This window comes from Ptychodera flava, chromosome 1 (genome assembly GCF_041260155.1).
Source record: "Ptychodera flava strain L36383 chromosome 1, AS_Pfla_20210202, whole genome shotgun sequence".
Classification (NCBI taxonomy): domain Eukaryota; kingdom Metazoa; phylum Hemichordata; class Enteropneusta; family Ptychoderidae; genus Ptychodera; species Ptychodera flava.
In genome coordinates this window covers 41,608,956-41,632,597 of record NC_091928.1, presented here as the reverse complement: position 1 = coordinate 41,632,597, position 23,642 = coordinate 41,608,956, and the positions used below count along the sequence as shown (strand labels likewise).

At 36.1% G+C, this 23,642-nt stretch overlaps 1 protein-coding gene across 2 annotated transcripts in view; it reads right to left on the bottom strand.

The window, feature by feature from the left end:
- Nucleotides 1–23,341, bottom strand: part of LOC139137832 (uncharacterized) — a 30,983-nt gene extending 7,642 nt beyond the window's left edge. Inside the window, exons 1-6 of one of the 2 annotated variants that reach the window (XM_070706120.1) lie at nucleotides 23,194–23,341; nucleotides 19,848–20,045; nucleotides 18,974–19,087; nucleotides 10,519–10,688; nucleotides 5,490–5,694; nucleotides 1,379–1,512 (exon numbers count right to left, since the gene is read on the bottom strand). In XM_070706120.1, coding sequence (XP_070562221.1) covers nucleotides 1,379–1,512; nucleotides 5,490–5,694; nucleotides 10,519–10,688; nucleotides 18,974–19,031 — 567 coding nt within the window. In that variant the 5' untranslated portion in view covers nucleotides 19,032–19,087; nucleotides 19,848–20,045; nucleotides 23,194–23,341. The remainder of the gene's footprint in view (nucleotides 1–1,378; nucleotides 1,513–5,489; nucleotides 5,695–10,518; nucleotides 10,689–18,973; nucleotides 19,088–19,847; nucleotides 20,046–23,193) is intronic. The other variant, XM_070706111.1, reaches the window with a different exon arrangement.
- Nucleotides 23,342–23,642: the final 301 nt, after the last annotated feature.

Genomic DNA, 23,642 nt, shown 5'->3' with positions numbered 1-23,642 from the left:
GGCTACAGCTGAGGATCTCCATCTTGGGTAATTCTGCAGTAGTGTCTGTAGCTGATCATATTGCATGTTGCTTCACCGTCTAGCTGACAATTTAGTGGGTAGCTGTCTTCAGTATTGGTGGTCAGATTCAGTGTTACAAACCACTGCTTTCCAGTAGCCCTGACTGCTCCAACATAATGTTCTACGTGTAGGGCTGACTCGTCAGTTGACTAATCATCTTGCTCATTCACTAGATGTACTCAATGTCGCTCGCTATCACGTTGATCACGATCATGTCGCCTCAGTTTGCAGACTTTTGCGAAGTGTTTTTTTTTCTTGCTCAGTTTGCATGTTTCACCATAAGCTGGACAGATGGTTTATCTATCACATGTTTTCCTCCACAGTATCTGCATTTTCTTGGCTCTTTTTTTCTGTTTGGAAGCACTTTGCTTTTTTCTAGGCTGTTGTTTTGACTTTGTTGCATAGTTTACTATCTGCTCTTCTGAATTTGTACCACTGATTTTCCTCAGTTGCATTTGTGTGACTTCACTGCTACGGCACATCTCGATGGCCAGGATGAGATCCAGCTTGGATTCTCTTAGCATTCTGGCTCTTGCAGCATTGTCTTTTGTGCCCAGTACGATTCTGTCTGTTATCAATTCATCTTTGATAGCACCAAATTTGCATGTGTCAGCTAGCTGTCGTAGTTTGGTTACATACTGTTCAATTAAATAGTCTCTGAGTTTTCTTGATCACAGGTGTTGAAAACATACCTTTCATATATCACATTTCTAGTCGGTTCGAAATGCTTCTCCAGTGCGTCTAAGATTTTCGTTACCTTTTTCTTATCTTCGTCCGTCATATCTAAGTGTTTATACACTCTAAGGCAATCCTTGCCCATCACAGAACGCAGTGTGGCTACTCTTATAGTCTCATCTTGCATCTGCAGAGACGTAGCTATTTCATAGTCTTCCCATTGTGAACGGAAAAAAGACCAGTTCTGTACGAGATCGCCTTTCATGTCCATGGCTGATGGGACGGGAAAGTTACTAGCCACCATCTTTGTTCAATGCGCACGTGTCTCAACTACAGACTACAGTGCGCAAAATTCGATCGACGATTTTTTTTTGTAAGACACAGTACAGCTCACTTACTAACGAATCAGGCTACTGGAAAGCTTCATTGGGTCGCTTCGTGATGTGTTGCTCTGGTACGATCTAGTGGCTTCTAAATACACCAAATCGCCCGCTCCTGACACCATGTTCCGTAACGTGTGTTTTATGCAAGCCTCAAAATGGCGAACTCTCGCTTACAAGGAAGTAGTGGGTCAAAGGTGAACAGCATAATTAGCATAGCCTTTGCATGCCTCAAGCCATATCTCGTAACATTGTCTACTTACCTGTTTAGAGTTTCGATACCAAGTGAAATTGACAAGAAAATCTGATTCCTCAAATCTGTAATCAGAATCAATTATGTTCACCGCACAAGGGATGATGCATTCTTCTGTTAGTGTGAATCTGTCTTCGGTTATTGCTGCAGAAAGATAGGAAATCATTGGCAAATGAGTTAATAAGGAACATCAGAACACAACATGTTTCAGGACTACAAAATATCTTGCCATGCTTCACCTACAGTACGACACTGTACTTGCACCTTTGTCATTATTTCATTCTACTTGTTTACAGGTATTCTGACTGTAAGCTTATTTCTTTGGCAGCGTGGATAAAATGTTTACAGCAGAACTGATAAAATGACACAAGTTTGAGAGCTTAATTTCCTTGGAGCAATGGGTGCTAATCAAGTAATTGCTGATATGTTGTATATGTCATACAATTCAATTATATGCATACTGTGTTCTTGCATCACCAAACGAATCATGTGTACCATATATAGAGACTTTTCTGCAAGATGCGAGGTACATGCATATTCCACATTGATAAGGAATTTTATAAAACATAATTTGTATAAACGAATACTGATATATACCTCGCAGCTTGCACTAATAGGACTCTCGGTTAGATGAACAGTTGAAACCACTGATCACACACACTTACACAATACCATGCAACCTAGTACATCATAATTACTAATAAAATCTGGCATACCAAAGTTAAAGTGCCTGTTATAATATTGTTTTGCATAATATTAATGTACACAATGTTTGGTCTCTCTATGGTCTATGGTTGCACAGTCAAAGACTAAGGCAATATGTAATAACGGACATTCTTCAGAGCTTCCACTGTTAATGATGCTACCACACCTCCATGATAATGGTATGTCCCAAACTGCCAACCAGATAAAAAGGTAAATTGTTATTATATATATATAATTAGATATTATTCCTAATATTTTTCTTCGTTCAGCGAAGGAAAATACGATTGACGTATTGACCGTGTCACCACGAGTCAAAGACGAGTGGTGACAGGGTCATTACGTCACGAGTATTTTCCGAGCTGAATGAAGAAAAATATTAGGGAATAATATACTTATTACATGCACAAGCCAACAATTGTTAATTTTTGCAAAATAAAATACGTTTTCCATGACGATTCCGCGTTTAAATTTTTGAACTACTTAAAAATAAATATCAGTACGCTGTGCACAAGTTGTCAATCATTTCCAGTAGTCCGTAGTGTGCGTTAGCGCTTTCGTTCGTGTATGGAGCAAATGACAGCTCTCGGTCTACACGTTGGCTACCTTCCGCAAAGTTATACTCTATTTCAAAGATAGCATAGTCCTAGAAATTTATCACAGACGAAGATACGCTATTTTTCGGGAACAAATATTGACTGAATCTCGACAGCGCAAACACTGTAAACGTCGCACCTGACCCTGTTTGCAATGCGTACGGAACCCACGGTTTACGCGACCAGCTTCCAGTTCGTTGTTTCCGCAAATTATTAACGTAATTCCTTCGGAGTATACAGGCGGTACACTCTTGTGCTTTAATTGTTCGGATTAGTAATGTCGTAGTCTGTGAAAATATCGATTTCATTACATGACTTTTTATCGTGGGAGAAACATCGGCCGCCATGTTGTTTGTTTACATATTTACGAGCACACCGAAGATCGACAAAAAAGGTCCGACGCACCAAAATGATGACATAGACGCGGGTTGTCTTGACGTAGAAAGACCAGAGAAAAATCCCGTATTTTTTGTTCGGAGACGACAAACTTGGCTTGTGCATGTGATATGTATATATATATACACACACGAGACATTGGTACTTACTGTCCTTGACATTTGCTAGGAATCTTTTTTTCGAAACCCTTCCAGAACCCCCCCCCCCCCCCCCAGGATTTCAAATGGTCCATCCCGTGGTATGACCATGTTTACATAAAGAGATGCAGCGGTCACTTTAAAGTATGTGAACAAATTGCAGCCTTGATACCCTAACACACTGAAAACATTATATGGAATATATTTGTTCGAGACCAAAAAACCTGCTGAAATCACCTTTAGTTTTGCTTTCTTATGATCTTTAGCATTTAACACCAAATACAGTTTACCATATCAAATGTTTACTAAATCACCCCATTACGTACTCCTATTTCCTCCAGGTATAAAATCGCAAAAAAAAGAAAATCTTTTCACAATATTTATTATCCTGCTGATATCAACATAATCTGAAAAAGTTATGGTAGCGCCACTCAATGGAACCTTTATGCCATATTTCAAACCAGCATTGGAAGTGGTTGTCGTAAAGATATTTTTACCCATGACAACTATGAAAAATAAAACATATTACAATTTTCCTCTCATTATGACATGGCAATAAATGTATGAGAATATTGGTAAGGATTAACAAACCAAAGTCCAAATAAATACAGCAGACTATTTCCATATTTTTTCCATAAAAATTAGGAAGCTTCTCAAAAATACAAATTGAAGATATATCTCCGAAATTTAAAACAAGTGACCTAGCAGCCGACAGAGCTCCTTTTTGTTACGTAGAGAATAACTTTTTGTGACACATGTGTTGATGAAGGAGGGAATCTTTGGCTTACTTGACGTCGGCCTGACCAAAATTGCAAAAATAGCTGAAAAAATACATAATTGAAGATTGCATCATAATTTGTATTAAATTGAGGTCATCGGTAGCAACATGTCTACTCAATATCAAAGCTAACAGGCAAATAGTTTTGAAAGCAAATTTTTAACCAAAACTGGCAAAAATTGCGCATAAACCACAACCTTGCAGATGTCATCCTCAAGATATCGCATAAAGATAAAAACCGTTGGAACCTGCATTTACTAAATATCACAGTAATCTGGCAAGTAGTATTCAGAAACATATGTTTTGACCAAAAATGACAAAAATTGCCCGCAAAATACAAAAATTGCATATTTCATAAGAATTTGAATATGTCACATTTAGACCAACTTTATGAACCTAAATACCAACTATCAAAGCTATTAGATAAGCATTTTTGAATAACAATTTTGACCAAAAATTGGGAAAATTGGCCCAAGCCGTTTCAGAGCAGATTTTTTTGGCCAAAAACTGAAAAACTTTCCTAAAAAAAAACAAACAAACATGCAAATTAACACAATTTGAAAACAACTAATTACGCACACCTAAAGAAACCTGCATACAAAGTTTCAACCAAATCTGACCAACGATTTGCGGGATATTTTTTTTCCTTTTTTGCATAGCTTTTTACACTGACATGTTCATTTCATCAAATTCACATCTCCAAGCGGTTCTCTCGATGGCCATACAGACAGACACACAGAAAGACACTCTTCAGTGCAACATTAGCTAATGTTTCAAAACGTAGGCTGAAAAGGTGTTTATCGATACTTGTGTTTGCTATACCCAACTTGATACTTCTTATTATCCTTATAATGTTTGAGGTAAACATTTTAAGTGGTCATTCATCAATTTTGTATTTGTTCAAATTAACTTACATAAGCTTACAGTGAATCATATAAAGATTTTCAAATGAACTGATTATGATATGGCACACTCTTCTAACTTCAAACATGACGAAAAGTAAGTATCAACATGTCATGCTTATTAAACTTTTGGAATCAAGTAAAATTAAGTATGTCAAATTCACCTTGGGAGAGTGATCGAATCCACAATATTCAGAAATGTTCATTGCCAAATTCTAGAAAGTCATATCAAAGTCAGATATAAATATTAGATTCACTTTTGACATTCAGCCTGATTACAGAATTTCATTAAATATTCAATTACGTTCGTAATCAGTACTTCATTGCCACCAAATTTTTAACGTAGATAAATCTAAGTATGATCGATGCAATCTACCCAAAAAGTTCAATCAAATGTAGTATATTCAGTTTTCATACATAGCCTTATTACTGAATTTTATCACTGTTAACTATGAAGACCACGGCCATCAAAGCTAATCAGACCTAGTGTCTTAAGTGTCTCTCACTTGTTATTTTACTTTCTCCCGTTTAACAGGTTGTATGGAAATGTGACCAAAAGCTTGTTAATTTTGCACTGTAGGTTTGATACACTTTGTGCATCTTTTCTTACCTTTATCAGCATCAACTTGAAGAAGAAATGAATCGTCTATGATCATCAGCTGCTTCTCAAGTGTAGTGTCGAGAGAACATTTATAGACTCCTGCTTCATCCTCTTGTACATCAACAAAGGTCACTAGCATGCCAATCCATGTTAAGCGTGGAATCTCTTGAACTATGCTAGTCACTTCAATGTGTTGAAAATGAGACTTTATCAGCTGTGGATAAAGTAATAGTTGTGTAAGTTTGCTTTGTACTCTTGGAGAGAGAGAGAGAGAGAGAGAGAGAGAGAGAGAGTTGCGTGTGTATGTGTGTCAAAATAGAGAGTAAGCTCATAATTTAAGCTAAAATTCCGTCGTGATTTTTACACCATCAGAGAGACTTGTATTTGTTCCTGTACTGCATTAGTCAACTCATCAAATCACACGAGTGTCAGATCTTTTATATATTGCCTTACTGTCACATTCGACAACTCACTGGCACAGAAATGACAATACAAGTTGGATTTCAAAACTACAGACTCATATGCAACATTGATACCCATTTCAGCCCACGTGTTCACACACATGAGCTAATGTCGCAGCGAGGTCTGTCTGTTTGTATGTTGTCTCGATATCTCAAGAAATGCTTTAGAGATCAAAATTAAATTTAGTACATAAATTTTGTTTGAGAACTGCAAGAATTGAATAGTTTTTTGATGGATGTGACTGTCAAATTAATTTCACGCTTGCTTGCATAATTAATGATTTTAGAAAAACAGACATACAATTAGAACGGATACACAGAATACCAAGAAATTTGCTACAAAGGTTGATCACACAAAGTTTTATCTGCCATGAAAGACATAGAGGTATGACATGAAAGTTAATTGCTAATTTGCATATTGGATGAACTTCCCTAATGAGGGATATGAATTGACTCAATCAAAACTGACGAAAATTATTATGTATATTGAAAATATTATGGTTTACTTAAAATTACTTACCATTTTTACTTTTAACACGATTGGAACTAATTTTAGATAATTCGATGGTGAAGTAATTTCTATTTGATCTGCAAATGTAAGCTCATCCGCTTTTCTTTTAAGTTACATGCTTGTTTAAATGAGTAATTTGTAATATTGCAACTTTCTGCTATAGGGCAGCTGACACTTTAGAGAAAGTTGAAAAATATGAAGATCCAATTATCCAAAAATTAGTTCCAATCGTGTTTTCTGCCAATTCCCAATTTCATATCGAATGAATTTTCCTAATGAGGGGTATATATTTTGATTGACTTGACCAAAGTTGACGAAACTTGCTATGTACATGGAAGATACTATGATACAACATTATTGAAAGTCATTAAACATTTTACTCCAGTCAATTCCCGATTGGCATAGGAAATGAACTTTGCTAATTAGGGATGTATACCCGCATTAACCTTATCAAAGTTGGCTAAACATGTCATGTACGTTGATGATACCAGGTCAAAACAATATTGAATGTCATGTAGCATTTTTACTTCAGCCAATTCCAAATTTGCATATTTAATAAATTTTCCTAAGTAGGGTTAAATATTTGATTGAATGGAGCGAAGTGATGAAACTCGCTATGTACATGGAAGAAACTATGATACCACATTACTGAAAGCATTTTTATTTGTCAATTTTTAATTTACCTATTTAATGACCTTTCCTAATTAGGGTTGTAAATCTTGATTGACTTGACCGAAGTTGACAAAATTTGCTATGTACATGGAAGATACTATGATACAACATTATTGAAAGTCATTAAGCATTTTTACTTCAGTCAATTTCTAATTTGTATATTTAATGAACTTTCCTAATAAGGAATAAGTGCGTTATGTAACATAATAAAAGTTGGTTAAACATGATATGTACATTTATGATACTAGGTTCAAACAATATTGAAAAGTCATTCATAGCATTTTCATTTCAGCTTATCACTTATATGTATATTGAACAAACTTTCCCGATAAGGGATATATCGGGACTGGCATGATAAAAGTTGATGAAACTTGCTATTTATTTGAGATACAGTGATACGACAATTATGAAAGTTGTTTTAGCAGTTTAAGATATATAAACTTTTCACTAATGTGCATAGTTAAAACACACTTTCCTTAATAGGGATATATTTCTGGAAGGACATGACAAAGTTGACAAAACTTGCAATCAACATTAAAGATACTGAGTTAAAACATTAGTGAAAGTCATTTAGCAAGTTTTCTTCAGCTAATTACGAATTTGCATATCGACAAACGTTCCTAATTAGGGATATATATCTGGATTGACTTGATCAAAATAGAGGAAGGTTGCTTTATACATTAAAGAAACTATAACGGCCAAATGTCGGTTTAGACCAATTTGCATATTCAACGAATTTTCTAATTAGAGTTGACGAAACGTGCTATGTACATTGAAGATAATAAGATATATCATCGTTGAAGTCATGTAGCATTTTCATCTTTATCTAAGGTAATTAACAATTTGCGTTTTTGATGAACTTTCCTAATTAGTTATCTATATCTGGATGGACGAACTTTCTATGTTTATTGTAGATACTATGATATAAAATTACCAAAAGTCAGTTTGATTTTGTAAAACATCTTATAACTAAGTTACATATTTAACAAACTTTTCTAATTAGGCATATATCTTGACTGACTTCAGCAAAGTCGATGGAACCTCGAAATCATGATGTTGATGATCATAACGCTTGCAATGGAGTTGGAATCATGTGGCAAAAAGTTTTAATTCCAACACAACTGCAATATATAATGTTCTAAAAATATGTATTATTTTAAAGAAAGTTCAGCCTTCAACTACATATATCTAACATTGCACTCCAACTCTTCAAAGTTTGCAGGGTTATACGCCGTAATGAAGAATACAATTTTTCTCCTAGTACATGAATTAACTCATTTTCCTGACCCGCTAAAAACGAACAACGAACGAGCAACCAACATTTAAAACATAACGCATAACTCATAGTTTTACAACAAAGCCATGACTTTCTATCTCTCTCTCTCTCTCTCTCTCTCTCGCAATATTTAGCTTCCTACCAAACGAAATCAACCGCACGGCAGTGGCCCATCCGTATACTGCAAATATTCCCTACATTTTTTTCTGTAATTCTACTCCATTGTAACTTGATGGTGGTGGTGGATGTGAGAGAAAAGCTTGAAATAGTACAATCTTAATTTTCATGAAAGTGGTTTTCTGCAATTCCACTCCATTGTAACTTGATGGTGGTGGTGGTGGATGTGAGAGAGAAAGCTTGAGAGAGTACAATCTTAAATTTATGTAAGTGGTCTCGGTTAAGAAGAACACGGAAGGTGTTTTTCCGTCAGAAAAAGAAGATGAAACACTACCATTCCCGTACATCGTGAAATCACAATCTTATGTTCATAAAGGGCTGTACAAAATAAACAACAGTTGAAAAAAATCGGCTGTAAGATAAATTTTGCCTGCTATAAAAATTTAAATATAAGAAAAATCAGGAAATTTGGCTTAAAGCCTATTGTGCACACACACAGCTTGTAATCACATATACTTATATTTTTGCCATCTGTAACCACAGTATTCTACATCCCTGTTCATGTCCACTTTGCTTTAAAAGTGTCCGAATTTCGCTTTTAAAGTAATAATTAACACTTCAAGATCCAAGAGCGATAAAGCAGCTTAGCAGTTGTCTGTAAATGCCACAAATGAGGGTTTGTTAAAGTTAGTGAATTATCTACTGACCTCTACTGTGGGTCAGCAGCACGAAGGTAGTTGAGATACAGTGTTAGGACTGACTCCCAAATATACCGATCAATGACATGCGGAATTCAAATTTAAGTGAGCAGATTTGATTCCCCTTCCTCCTATTTCCAGCATATGTTTAGGATATAAAGGGATCTCGAGCATTTTCAAAGCTAGCTAAGACTAAAAAGGCTACGAATGACGTAGAATGTGAGTTGGCAGCTTCCAAATCCAACTTACAGAGTTGTCAAATCTCTATCTCGATGAGTTGTAAATGAAGGACTTGAAAGAAAATAGTATCAACTTTAGTGCTGTCAAATATGTATCAATGAGCCGTCAAATAGGACTGGCAGGAAAATCTTATTCGCTGCAGTGTTGTCAAATGTAAGTTTGAATTTTGGTCTAAACTACTTGCAATAGATCAAAGGGGAAGGAATGAGAATGTATATGAAAGGAAGGGGCAATGTATTTGCTGTATAACAAAGTGTGGATGGTTTTAATTTACCGTACGTTTTATTTATCTCATACCCTAGCTGTGGGTCCATAACTATTGTGTTTTCAGACGAGATTCCTGCCTTTTATGGGTAGATTTTGACTTTTACGACTTTAAACGTATCAACCACAGTGGGGAGGCGTTGAAAATCGTAAAAGTCAAAATCAGTCGGTTAAAAGGGAGGAATCTCGTCTGAAATCACCACAGCTATAGACCCACAGCTAAAAATACCCATGCCCTGATAGTTTAATCTTGGTGACACTTACTGTGCATTATGATTCACACTTTGTCAGTATGGCAATTCTCCTGATTGTAGAGAGTGCTCACATAACCACCCCCCGCCCTAATACTTTAACGTGTTTAAATTTGAAATCAAATTTCAGATATAGGCTATTGCACCTCAAAAAGTTTTGCCAGTGCAACTATTTGTTGAGTCAGACATCTTTTCTAGTGGCATTCACAGAGATAAGGAGGTTTTGTCCAACTTGATTTTGACTTCTGCAGAAATGTCATACGATTTATGAATGAAGTCTGTTTACATACATATTTGCAACTGTACGCATGGCAGAATAAAAGTAGAGTGCAAAATTTAAGGTTTTTCCTTATTCTTAAAACTTTGGGCATGAGTATGTTACGGATCGATCACAAATATAGCCTGTTTCTTGTGTTGTATGAGCATCATAGTAAGCAGAGTTGACCTTCATGCAGATACAACACAGGGACAAGTGATATTAGCTATCATATCAAATAACAACAAATTAAAACATATTTGAAATGCACAGAAAATCAATGTAAATTTACCACGTCTCCTTCTTTGTACAACAGAGGAATTGCATCCGCTTGACTAAAACGCCCAAATTTACCAATTTTACATTCTATCTGAACATGATCTTGTCCTCTTGGTGCTCTGTGCTTGACATCCAGCCCAGGTATTCCATTTACACTCTCTGTAGTACATTGTGACGGCATAGCTAACGAAGAAATGTGGTGCATAAAGACAGGTTCAGCAAAAATATATTATAACTAAGGTCGTTAGTAAAAACACCAGTTGCACAGATATGAATATAACCATTGCACTTTGTTTATTTTGTGACCACTTTTTGGAATTACGTCCGGGGGAGTCACTCGCTCTCATACTCATCCTACAGTAAGTTCTCTGTTCAGTCTCTTAAAAACTGGACATATTTGACTCTCCTTGTCCTTCTTAGATCGCATTGAAAGGGCATCATAATCAGATATTTTGCAAAGCTATCTTGTGGGAGGATTGTAGGCCGTCTCTTTTGTTCTTGTTTTTCAAAGGCACAAAGAATAGGACATCCTGTCTTCAACTCTATCCCGAAAGGCATTTTTGGTTTTGCCTATAAAAACGGAACAAATTTGACAGAAATTGCAACACTATCATTGCCATATTCATATTAAAAAGCAGTTTCAGTGTTCATACTCTGCGAAATAAACATAATCGCAGCATGATTTCATTCCCCAAAGTCAATTAACTTTAAATTTGAATGAAAGTGTAATCTGTCACATGAACATCTTGCCTTCGCAATACTGGGGCTTGTCTTCTCGTAAATCGACCTCACTGAGGGCAATGATCAACTCCTATTACTTATATATTAGAGATATGGCAAGTTTTGTCAGGGAAAATATTCAATAGTTACCTTTAGACTACCATGAAAGTGAAATAATACTTTTAGGTGAAATTTCAATATCATAGATGTTGTCCACATCTCGCAAGATAAATTAATAAAGAAGGCAGTTCAACCAGTACTCCTTGTCTTCTAATGATCTTTATTTAAAAATACCGACGTTTCGGCAACACACAAGTTGCCTTCTTCAGGGCAAAAGCTGACAAATAAAAATGAGCACAAACAGAAGTAAAAATCGGGCTGGTAAAAAGTAAACTGAGAGTAAAAACGAAATAAAATGAGAATTACAATACTTGTGAAAACTGGAATTACAGTGAGTGAAAAAACCACAACTACAGTTGTAAGGAACGAAATTAAAAACCAGTAATGATAAAAAACAGTGAAAGGCGCTATGACTAAAAATAAAGATCAATAAGCCTTTTGAAACAAGAAGGGTAGTTGAAACAAAGGTACAATGGACTGAAACTGACCTGGGTGCGGAGAGTGGAACTGTACCAGCTGAAGTGGAGGGTCGGAATGAGCAAGTTCATGGTGAAGGGACTCCTAAGACGGAAAAAATAGTCTGAACTAAGGGGTCCCCTAAGTGGTTGGAAAAGGGGAAGAGTTGAAACGCGGGAAAGTAGCTTTATCCTTCTCTTTGGTTAATGCCCTTGGGTGTGAGTGTGTCAATATCTGCAATGTATTTTGTTCACATAGTCTTCTTTTTCGGGTATTTGTGGTGTGAACTTTGTGTAAACCAGTAGCTTGGAAGTGTGATGGACTGTGGTCGAGTTGATTGAAATGTTCTGAGACTGGGGTGGGTTTACGACTGCGGATTGTGTATATGTGTTGGTATATACGTCTTTTGAGTTCCCTTTCGTCTCCCCAATGTATTGTTTTGAACATTTTTGGCAGGTGATAATGTAAATGAGGTTACGGGTGTTGCATGAGATTTTACCTATAAACAAAAGCAAAGCCGCAAACTCAACAATCTAATACATAACAAGGTAAAGATATAAATAACACTTGTAAATCTAATAGGCGATACAGAACACATCGCCGTAACAATAGAGGTCATAAAAACAAAATTATCTCAGATCCTAAAATTGTTTTCAACATTTCTTCCAAACAACTTACTGATTGTGAAACACGTGTTCTCTCCAAGGGGCTTTCTTTTTGCCCAACCCCAAATAATATAAATATGGTTACTTTAAAATCAGACATACACGAGTTCAAAAGGAGATGCAGATTAGCATATTTATTTCGTGATGAAAATTCATCAGAACAGATAGACACCCCTCCCGGCCCATTTCCCAAAGAAAAATCAGAGTACAACCCTCCGCCCTGCTCCAATCCTAACTTAGAAAGATTTCTCAATATGGTTGAAGGGGATATTCTCAATTCTCATAATTGGAATAATTGTTGGCCCAATTTACCTGAACAAGAAAGAATTTCACTTCAGAAAATTCGTAACAGAGATGATATCGTTATCAAACCAGCTGACAAAGGGGGCAGCATTGTGGTAATGGATAGCGATTGGTACATATCTGAGTGTAAGAAACAACTCAATGACACAAAATTCTACGAGAAACTCGCATCTGATCCCACAGAAGAATACACTCTTAAATTACAAAAGAAAATTACCCGCTGGAGAAGGAAAAACTGGATCTCGAATAAAACTGCTCGGAAATTACTACCCCAAGAACCCAAACCCGGCCATTTTTACGGCTTGCCCAAAATACATAAAAAGGACAACCCTCTCCGACCAATAGTTCCCCAATGCCAATCCCTCACCACCCCTCTTTCCATGTACGTCGACTATTACCTTCAACCCATTGTTCAATCACTCCCTTCCTATATCAAGGACACTAATCACCATTTACAAGATATCAATCAGATCAATATCCCTGATAATGCCCTCCTGGTCACCCTTGATGTTCAATCCCTCTATACTAACATTCCACATGACTTTGGTATCAACTCTGTCAGAGAATTTCTTACAATGCACAACGTCGAAAATACAGATCTTCTAATTGAAATGCTCCAATTCATTCTTGAACACAACTTCTTCACTTTCCAAGGCAATTTCTACCTTCAAAAACATGGAACGGCTATGGGTTCTAAAGTAGCCCCGTCATATGCTAACCTCGCGATGGGCAAAATTGAAAATACGATCCTTCATAACACACCCCTTCAGCCCACACAATGGCGTAGATTTATTGACGACGTCCGCTTTATCTGGATCCATGGCCTCTCCACCCTCCTGAAATTCCACCAGCACTGCAATGAAGTACACCCAACCATCAAATTTACCATAGAACATAGCTCCAAACACATTGCTTTCCTAGATACTGATATGTCGATACAAAACAACTCTATTCATACTTCGATCTACAGCAAACCCACAGATAAACATCCCTATCTCTGGCCAACATCCTGCCATCCTAATCACACGTTCAATTCAGTCATTTGGAGCCAAACTCTCCGTTATCGACGTATCTGTTCAGACACTTCAACTTATGACAAAGCTACCAAAGAAATGACCCATCACTTTGCGAAACGAGGCTACAAACCCCAAACAGTCAAAACTTACATTGAAAAAGCCAGAAACATAGAAAGAAACCACTTACTTACCACAAAACCCACTGATAAGCCCCAGCACAAGAGAATCCCCTTTGTCACCACCTTTAACCCCACTCTCCCTAAGATTTCCAACATTATCCACAGACACTGGGGTATCATCTCCGAGGACAAAGAAATAAACAAAGCCATTCCGGAAGTACCTATCACAGCCTTCAGACAACCTCCAAATCTTAGAAAAATTCTTGTAAGAGCAGACCTCAAAAAAATACCTCATCAGCCCACAACAGGTGAAACTAAACGCTGCGGCAACTGCAATCAATGCCAATTCATTACAGAAACCAACACAATCACCAGCTCCACAACAGGTAAAACCACAACATCATCGGTAAAATCTCATGCAACACCCGTAACCTCATTTACATTATCACCTGCCAAAAATGTTCAAAACAATACATTGGGGAGACGAAAAGGGAACTCAAAAGACGTATATACGAACACATATACACAATCCGCAGTCGTAAACCCACCCCAGTCTCAGAACATTTCAATCAACTCGACCACAGTCCATCACACTTCCAAGCTACTGGTTTACACAAAGTTCACACCACAAATACCCGAAAAAGAAGACTATGTGAACAAAAATACATTGCAGATATTGACACACTCACACCCAAGGGCATTAACCAAAGAGAAGGATAAAGCTACTTTCCCGCGTTTCAACTCTTCCCTTTTCCAACCACTTAGGGGACCCCTTAGTTCAGACTATTTTTCCGTCTTAGGAGTCCCTTCACCATGAACTTGCTCATTCCGACCCTCCACTTCAGCTGGTACAGTTCCACTCTCCGCACCCAGGTCAGTTTCAGTCCATTGTACCTTTGTTTCAACTACCCTTCTTGTTTCAAAAGGCTTATTGATCTTTAATTTTTTAGTCATAGCGCCTTTCACTGTTTTTTATCATTACTGGTTTTTAATTTCGTTCCTTACAACTGTAGTTGTGGTTTTTCACTCACTGTAATTCCAGTTTTCACAAGTATTGTAATTCTCATTTTATTTCGTTTTTACTCTCAGTTTACTTTTTACCAGCCCGATTTTTACTTCTGTTTGTGCTCATTTTTATTGTCAGCTTTTGCCCTGAAGAAGGCAACTTGTGTGTTGCCGAAACGTCGGTATTTTTAAATAAAGATCATTAGAAGACAAGGAGTACTGGTTGAACTGCCTTCTTTATTAATTTATCTATGCCATGATCCTGGTGTGTTCCCGCACTCTACGTGTTGCTTCTATGGTTGTAGTTGGACTGACTCTTTTTAGAACACTCCACATCTAAGCTTTCAAACACACTATTTGAATCAAGTACATTTGTATCAATCGTCAAACACCTGTAAAAGCATAGGTTTAATCAGTTCAGCATTAAAAAGAAATATTCATAGTTTTCTCATAGACTCCAATGTATAGTGAGTCATCATTTAGGTGACATTCCAAAATCAAATGTCTGCCACACACATTAACATTCAACCAGCCTAGTATAATCAAGTACTTTAAAAAGAATTATGAAACATATATAATTACATACATTTAGCTAGTTTTCCATCGGAAAAAATATTTAGTTTCCTCATAGACTCCAATGTATAGTGAATCAACATTTCGGTGAAATTCGAAAATTAAATTTATTGCAAACACATCCACTTGCGACCACCCTAGTCTAATCTAGTACTATTAAATGAATTATCAAACGTCTATAAATACACAGATTTAGCACGCTTTGTATTGGAAAAAATCATTCACAGTTTCCTCATTGATGACTACCATGTATTGTGAATCAACATTTTTGGTAAAATTCCAAAATCAAATTTCTTGCGTACACATCCACTTGTAGCCACTTTAGTCTGATAAAATTAATTTATATAAATTATTGAACGTATATAAATTCAAAAATATTATCAGTGTTATATTTTTGAAAAATCCATAGTTCTCCAATATACTACCATGTATATTGAATCAACATTTTCAGTGAAATTCCAAAATCACATTTAATGAATACATATGCACTTGTAACCAATCATATAATGATCATATTCTAAACAAGTAGAGTTATGTTATTTCTGTCCAATCCCTTTGAGAGAGGATTTCAAAATTAAAGCGAGTCAAAAGGGCAGATTTGAACGTTAACGCAGTTTGTATTTTATGGGGGCATTTGAAAAAATGTGAGACTCTTTTTTTGGATTTACTGCCCCACTCCCCCGTCCTGAGGTATTTGAGTGCGCAGATTTACTCAAGCTATTGAGGTTTTGAAATTTTTGTCACCTTGAAAGGTGGTAATCAATTTTTTGGTGCAATGGTAGGTTGGGTTCACTTATTTTGACCGATCCACAGGAAGAATTTGCCAACAGCCGCCACTGCCTGAAAATAGGTTGTTTTCTAAATTCTCATACTAGAGTTTTAACTACTGCTCAGCAACGACGAAAGATCGCTTCATCCTGTATGTCATTGCACTTACATTTTTCCAACAATCTTCACTTGATTTTAGATGCATGCCAAAGTCATGACAATATACAGATCCTCAATCATATATACTCTGCATTGCAGTGAGTTAAACAGAGAAGTTTAGGTAGAATTGCCTTAAGACGACACATGACCGTGACCTGACGACTATTGTTAGATTACCCTAGTCATAGAAGTATACCGTGTACCTTGTGTGTCACTCAATCAGGGAGCATTCAGTCATAATGCCCAGGGGTGGGCCGGCAAATTCTTCCTGCGCATCAATTAAAATAAGTGAACCCCCTACCCATTGCACTAAAAAAATAATGACCCCCCCTTTAAGGTGACAAAAATTTCATGACAGCCCCCCCCCCCCAATTGCTTGAGTAAAGCTGACGCACACACCTCAGAGGGGAGGGGGCGGGCGATAGAACAAAAAATTCTCAGATTTTTCCGATGACCCTCCTTACAAACTCACAAGGTGTTAATGTTCAAATTTCCCCTTCTGACTTGCTATAATTTTAAAATTACCCCTCAAAGGGATTGGACAGAAATTACAGGTGGATCGCAATATTTTTGCGCAAACGTGTGTGTACAAAATTTTGATATTTGGATTTAATTGATAATCAGCTGTTGATAATGTTGATTCACTATACATGGTAGTCTATGAGAAAACTATGTAATACTTTTTTCAATACAAAACTATATCTATGCATTTATAGATATTTGATAATTGACATAAACGTACTTAATTGGAATAGGGTTGTTACAACTGGTATGTGGACAAAATATTTGACTTTAGAATTTCACCAAAAATGTTCATCCAGTATATATGGGAGTCTATGATAAAATTGTGAATAATTTTTTCCAATGATAAACGTGCTATATTTGTGCACATACAGACATTGAATAATTAACATAATTGTACTTGATTACAATATGATGGTTAAAGGTGCATATTATGTGTACAAGAAATCTGATTTTGGAATTTCACTGAAAATGTTCATCCACTATGCATGGAAACTATGAATATTTTTTTCCAATACAGATATAGGTACATCTGTGTATTTATTTACTCATAATTATTAATATTAATGTACTTGATTATACTAGGGTGGTTACAAATGGATATGTGTGCAAGAAATTGGATTTTAGATTTTCACCAAAATGTTGATTCACGTACATGGTAGTCTATGAGGAAATTACGAGTAATTTTTCCAATACAAAACTATCATGGTAGTCTATGAGGAAACTATCAGTAATTTTTTCAATACAAAACTATCTAAATCTGTGTAATTATAGACGTCTGATAATTCATTTTAAAGTACTTAGTTAGACTAGGATGGTTAAAGGTTGAAATAAGGACAAGAATTGGATTTGGAATTTCAGCGAAATGTTAATTCACTATACATTGGAGTCTATGAGAAAACTATGACTAATTTTTTACAATGCTTAAGTAAATTAATTTGTGCTTGTATGGGTGTCTGATAATTGATACAAATGTACTTGATTCATATAGGGTATTTGAAAGTCAGATGTTGACAACAATTATGATATTTGAATTTCACCAAAAAGTATAATTTCACTTTTCGTGGTACTAGTAGTCTATAGGTAACTGTTAAATAATTTCACTGACAAAACTTGCTATATCTCTAATATGTAAGTAATTAACATTGTTCTTTGCCGTCAGTAAGCTTGATTGACAATAAGACAAGCTCCAGAGTTGCCAAGTCAAGATGTTCATGTGACAGATAATTACACTTTTGTTCAGATTTGTTAAATGCCTTCAGAGAATGAAATCATGCAGCAAATCATTTTTATCTCCCAGAATATATCTGAACACTGAAACTCCTTTTTGACAGGTTGGATACTTATGAAAATGATGTTTACCCCCTGAGCTGTTTGAAAAATACATGACCCCTTTGCAGTTTTCAAATTTAAGGTGACCCCCTGGATATTGCCGAATCAAGTACATCAAGTACATAACTGAATGCTCCCTAAATTAAGTACGACGACTTAGAGTATTTCTATGTACCTGTTGCCGTCCCCTCTACTTCAATGTTCTACTGAAGAGTTTACCTATCAAGTGATCACACCATAGCTACCCCGGCATTTAACGACGGTACATGACAATATATACTTCTCAGTCTGAATTTTGATTTACTGACAACCATGATATGTTACAATAGCGTAAGCCAAAATGGATATGGTCAAGTTGCACGCAAATTTATATAAATTAGCCACCTCTCTGTATGTATGTATGTATGTATGTATGTATGTATGTATGGATGGATGGATGGATGGATGGATGTATGTACGCGAATATATGTATAGGTTGATATGAGTGTAGGAGTAATTACAGACATTTAATATCTACTGTGTGTGTTTACCTGTTAAACTGGCCAGCTGTTCATATTTTTTCATTGGGAAGGATAAATGGACTGAGTAGGTAGTTATATGAAATGGTACAAACTCATAATAAACCGTTACTTAAACTCCCATTTCGATGTATTTAGTTTATGTTTTTTTCTTGTTTTTAATTTAGAAAGGAAATTTGATTAGATACTCACGGGTTGGTAATAGCTGACGATTGAGTTGATCGTAGTTTGGTTTGCAAGAGCTGTCCATTAGCTGTCTATGAGTGTCTTTTAGATTCTTTCGGAGTTCTCTGAAGCTATGTAGATCTGTTCAGAGCCAAAACAATATGTTCAATGTAAACACAAACACAAAAAAGTGACCTGCGGCCAATATGGCACCACTATGGTATAAAAAGTGTGGCTGGTTTGTGAATTAAAGGAACACTGATGAACATGATGGAACATATTTAAATATCTGAAGGGAATTTCTTATATGCTGAGATAATACTTTTGGATAAAGTTCAACCTACCTGATCTTTAGCATTCATCAGTATTGATTGTGACTGTTGGTACACTTTACCTGAGAGCTAACATGTTCTAAACTGTTTAGAAAACGTTTGGACCAAAATCAGCAAAATTGCCCTAAAATATAAGTATATAAGTTTTATAACAGTTTCAACAAATCTGAATCTGCACACCCGCACAAACCTGTACACAAAAGAATTCGGACAATGAAATTCTAAAATCTTAGATGCTTTTTTAATTTTTTACCAAACTCGGCAAAACGTGCTAAAAACAGTTTTGCAGATTTTTCACAATTTGTACAAAACTGAAATAAATCATCCCCATGGACCTTCATATCAAATTTCAAGGCAGGCTGATGAGTGACTTCAGAGAAGACTTTTGACAAAAATTTCTCTCAAATACAAATATGCAAATTTAAGCATGATAGCAACTAAACTTCAATACCAAGTTCAATACGAGGAACGTACATACCAATTTTAAAGCAATTGAACAAGCGGTTTCGGAGAAGAAGAGTTTGACAAAAGACACGAAAAATAGTGTCAATGACACTTTGCTTACATACATGTGGCAAGCTTGAGTGACAGTAGAAGCTAAGCTTCTGTTGGCCGTAGCTTGTAATATTCACAATGTCAAAATGTATTTGAACACATTTTAATGCATGATCCATCAAATACCATGGCGAGCTCTGTAATGGTTGGCAATATGATATCCAATAAATTCCAGCGATCGTTAACATTCAAGGCAAGTAAATCAGCAGGTCCTAGAAACATACAACAAAAACAGCAACAACAACAACAACAACAACAACAACAACAACAACAACAAACATTGACAAAATCAATAGTGCTATCTCGAATCACTAGTTAAGTGTGGAAGCAGGTGTCCGGAATGGGTAAGCGTACACTGCTAGCATGCTAAATCTGTCAAGATTGAAATAAAGTGACAAAGTTGTTGTATGGTATTCAGCTAGTTGTCAAATTACTGTTGTGAGCCAAAGTCGGAAATACTGTCTCTGAGTAACAGGTTTGTCATATTTTGATATAAGATCTCCAAATCTACCGTAGAACTTCTTCAATGAACTAGCCTACCTACTTTGGGCACTGCTTCAACGGACAGACGGACGGACGGACGGACAAACACACAGACACACACACACGCACGCACACACACACACACACACACCCACACCCACACCCACACACACACACACAAAACACAACTCCATGTAGCCTGGTACATCAAAATAAGTGACACAAACTGCCATACCCTCTTGTAATATTGTATTAAATGGAATTTATGTAACCCATTTTTGGTAATTTATCAAGCAGTAATATTTAAGATAACACTTATTATTGGCTTTGAAATTTTTTTGTATATTTCTGTTAAATATTACCCAACATGTAAAATTGACCCATAATTATTGAAATTTTCATGAAGTTTACACTTTTGCTGCTCTTTAGAATTAATGATAATTTGAAAAAAATGTATTTACAAATAAGCTTGCATCTACAAATCAAATATAAAGGTAAAATGTGCAGTAATTCTCAAGTTTCACAAATGGACCAGAGAATTTATGAATGAGATATTCAGCATTATTTAACAAAACATAACAAAATGTCCCATAAATACAGCGTTGCAAGTTTGTCATAATTTCAACGCACTGATACAAATTAACCCTAAGAATCTTTACATCAAATTTGAGAGCATACGGAGCATAAATTTCAGGGAAGATTTCTTTGGCAACGTTAGGACAAATTGACCCAATAAATACAATATTTGAAAACAACAAACAAATGTTGCCTCTGGTTATATGAAAATCAAGTCTCAAACGATAAGAAAAACGGTTTTAGAGAAAATATTTTTTGATTAAAAATGGGGAAAATTGCACGAAAAACACGAAAATGAAAATTCCACCACAATTTGACCAATTCTAACAGACTTCAACCCGCAGATCGTGTGTATCAAGTTTCAGAGCAATCTGACGAGAAGTTTCAGGGTAGATGACTTTGTGACAAAAATGGGATAAAATTGCCTAAAAAATACAAAATGAAAATTCCACCACAATTTGAAGATTTTCAACTGAGGTCACGCGATGAATATGTATATCAAGGTTCAAAGCCATTCGACACAAGTTTCAGAGATGTTTTGACGAAAACAGACATTTTGCTCCGAAAATACAAATATGCAAAGTTCACCACAATCTGAACAGGGTCAACTAAGTTAACCCCCTCCCCCAGAATCATGGATAACCAGTTTACTAGCAATCAGACAAGTGATTTCAATGAAGATTTTTTTTTACTACTCATGGGAAAACTTGCTGCAAAAGCGCATATTTGAACAAACCTAACATAGGTCTACCCGAGGAGCATGCATACCAAGGTTAACAATAATTGGACAAGCGGTTTACAAAAAGATTTTTGAACAAACACAGGAAAAATCGTCTCCGCAAATATCACCAAACTTTGATCAAATCGAACTTACGTCATCCTAAGAGACCTACATACTAAGTTTCAACCAAATCTTGCCTGTGGTAAGTAGATTTGCAATCGGATTCAAACTCACAACATGCGGCACCAAGAATCCTGGTGAAACCACCACAGTCAAAACCGCTCGGCCAAATCTCAACCCTACAACCGCGCTAAATTGTAACAATTTTACAGTCCATTCAGTTGCTACAGTGCTTAAAATGTTGCCTTTTTCAGCTCATTTGTATATTTCTGAAATTAATAGTTTATTTAAACAAAGTCACATCTCCATTCCTTGGTGCGCCTATGCACCAACTTGTACGATGTTAGGTGCTGCCTATTTGAATTTTCATGTGTTTACGTAAGTAAGTACGTACATACGTTCGTACGTACGTACGTACGTACGTACGTACGTACGACCTACCTACCTACCTACCTACCTACCTACCTACCATACACACACACACACACACACACATACACACACACATACACACATACACACATACATACATACATATATCGTGACAGTAATATCAAGATCCTTTAAAGATCAGGCCAGAGGGCAACTCATGGAAGACCAGGAGACTAGAAATTTATCAGGGATTTTGAATTTTGGCATATAAGAATAATCATATACTGAAGAAAATTATGCCCATTCCCATCGTAAAATATCACAAAAGTAAAACTTTGTACAGTAAAGACTCTAACTTAAATGAAAAAATTGTGATTTAATGGAATTATTTAACTTTACCAACTTTGCCATTATTACACTAAAAGTTTCAGAGATTAAAAGGTTTTTGATGGAACATTTTAACTTTCAGGTATTGTCAATTTTATAAACTGTTATAAGTAGACGAAGGTAGCAAGGAATTTACAATTTGCATACTCTCTCATGATCGTCATTTGTGTGCTCTTCAGCAGGTGCAATTGACCTGGCAAGAGTTGGATTAACTCAAGTCGCTTTGACTAATTAATCAAAAAATCCACTGATGCGTTAAAATGAATTTTTAGGCATATGGCTCTACAAATTGCTAATAACAGGTAGTGTTAACATCTGCGAGCAGAACTGCGTAAGACATGTTTATTTTTTCTTTGAGTGTATCCCTAATCAATATGCGGTTATACGATAATTGGGGGAGGAAGACTTTAAAAATTTTGATCAAATAGACAGGGGACTTGACAATTTTGAGGTATTGAGGGAGTCTGCAAAAAATAAGATTTCAATCGCTATTCCTCCAGCCCAGCCCCCCTCCCAAACCATTATTTGTGAATGCAGCGTAAGGGCGACAGGCTAGACAATGACAGGGCCGCTGACAGCAGAGCTAAAAAGGTTCAGGTCTTTCAATGGGATGAATTGAAATGTGAGTAAGCATACAACTATTATCTTTTTATTACAAGGATTTAACAAAGGACTTGACGATTAAAAACTGGTATACAAACCTTCATTATCAGGTTTGATCGTCTGAATAAGCAAGATTATATAAAAAAAGCGGACCATCTTCAACCTAATACCAGACAATGTTCCAGTTCAAGAGGCGAAATAAGCACACGTCCTTGTTATCGATAGTACCAGTATGTTTGACTCTTGCAAGGCTATAAAGAAATAAGTTATACAAATAATTAATTAGTTTAAGTTAATTAATATATTGATTGATTGGTCGATAAGTTAAGAAATTGATTAAATAATTTATTTTTTTAATTATTCACTAGCTTGCGTGGACACCCTACTCTCGTCGTCTCGATAGCGACCACAATAACTTGCCTGGTGTTAAACTTCACTAACAAAGTCTAAAACTTCCGTGACTTCCCAGCCAATACGGTATCACAGACCTTCCACGATTTCCCTGCATTCTTCTGGGGTCATTTTGTGGTCAACAAACAGAAGGGAA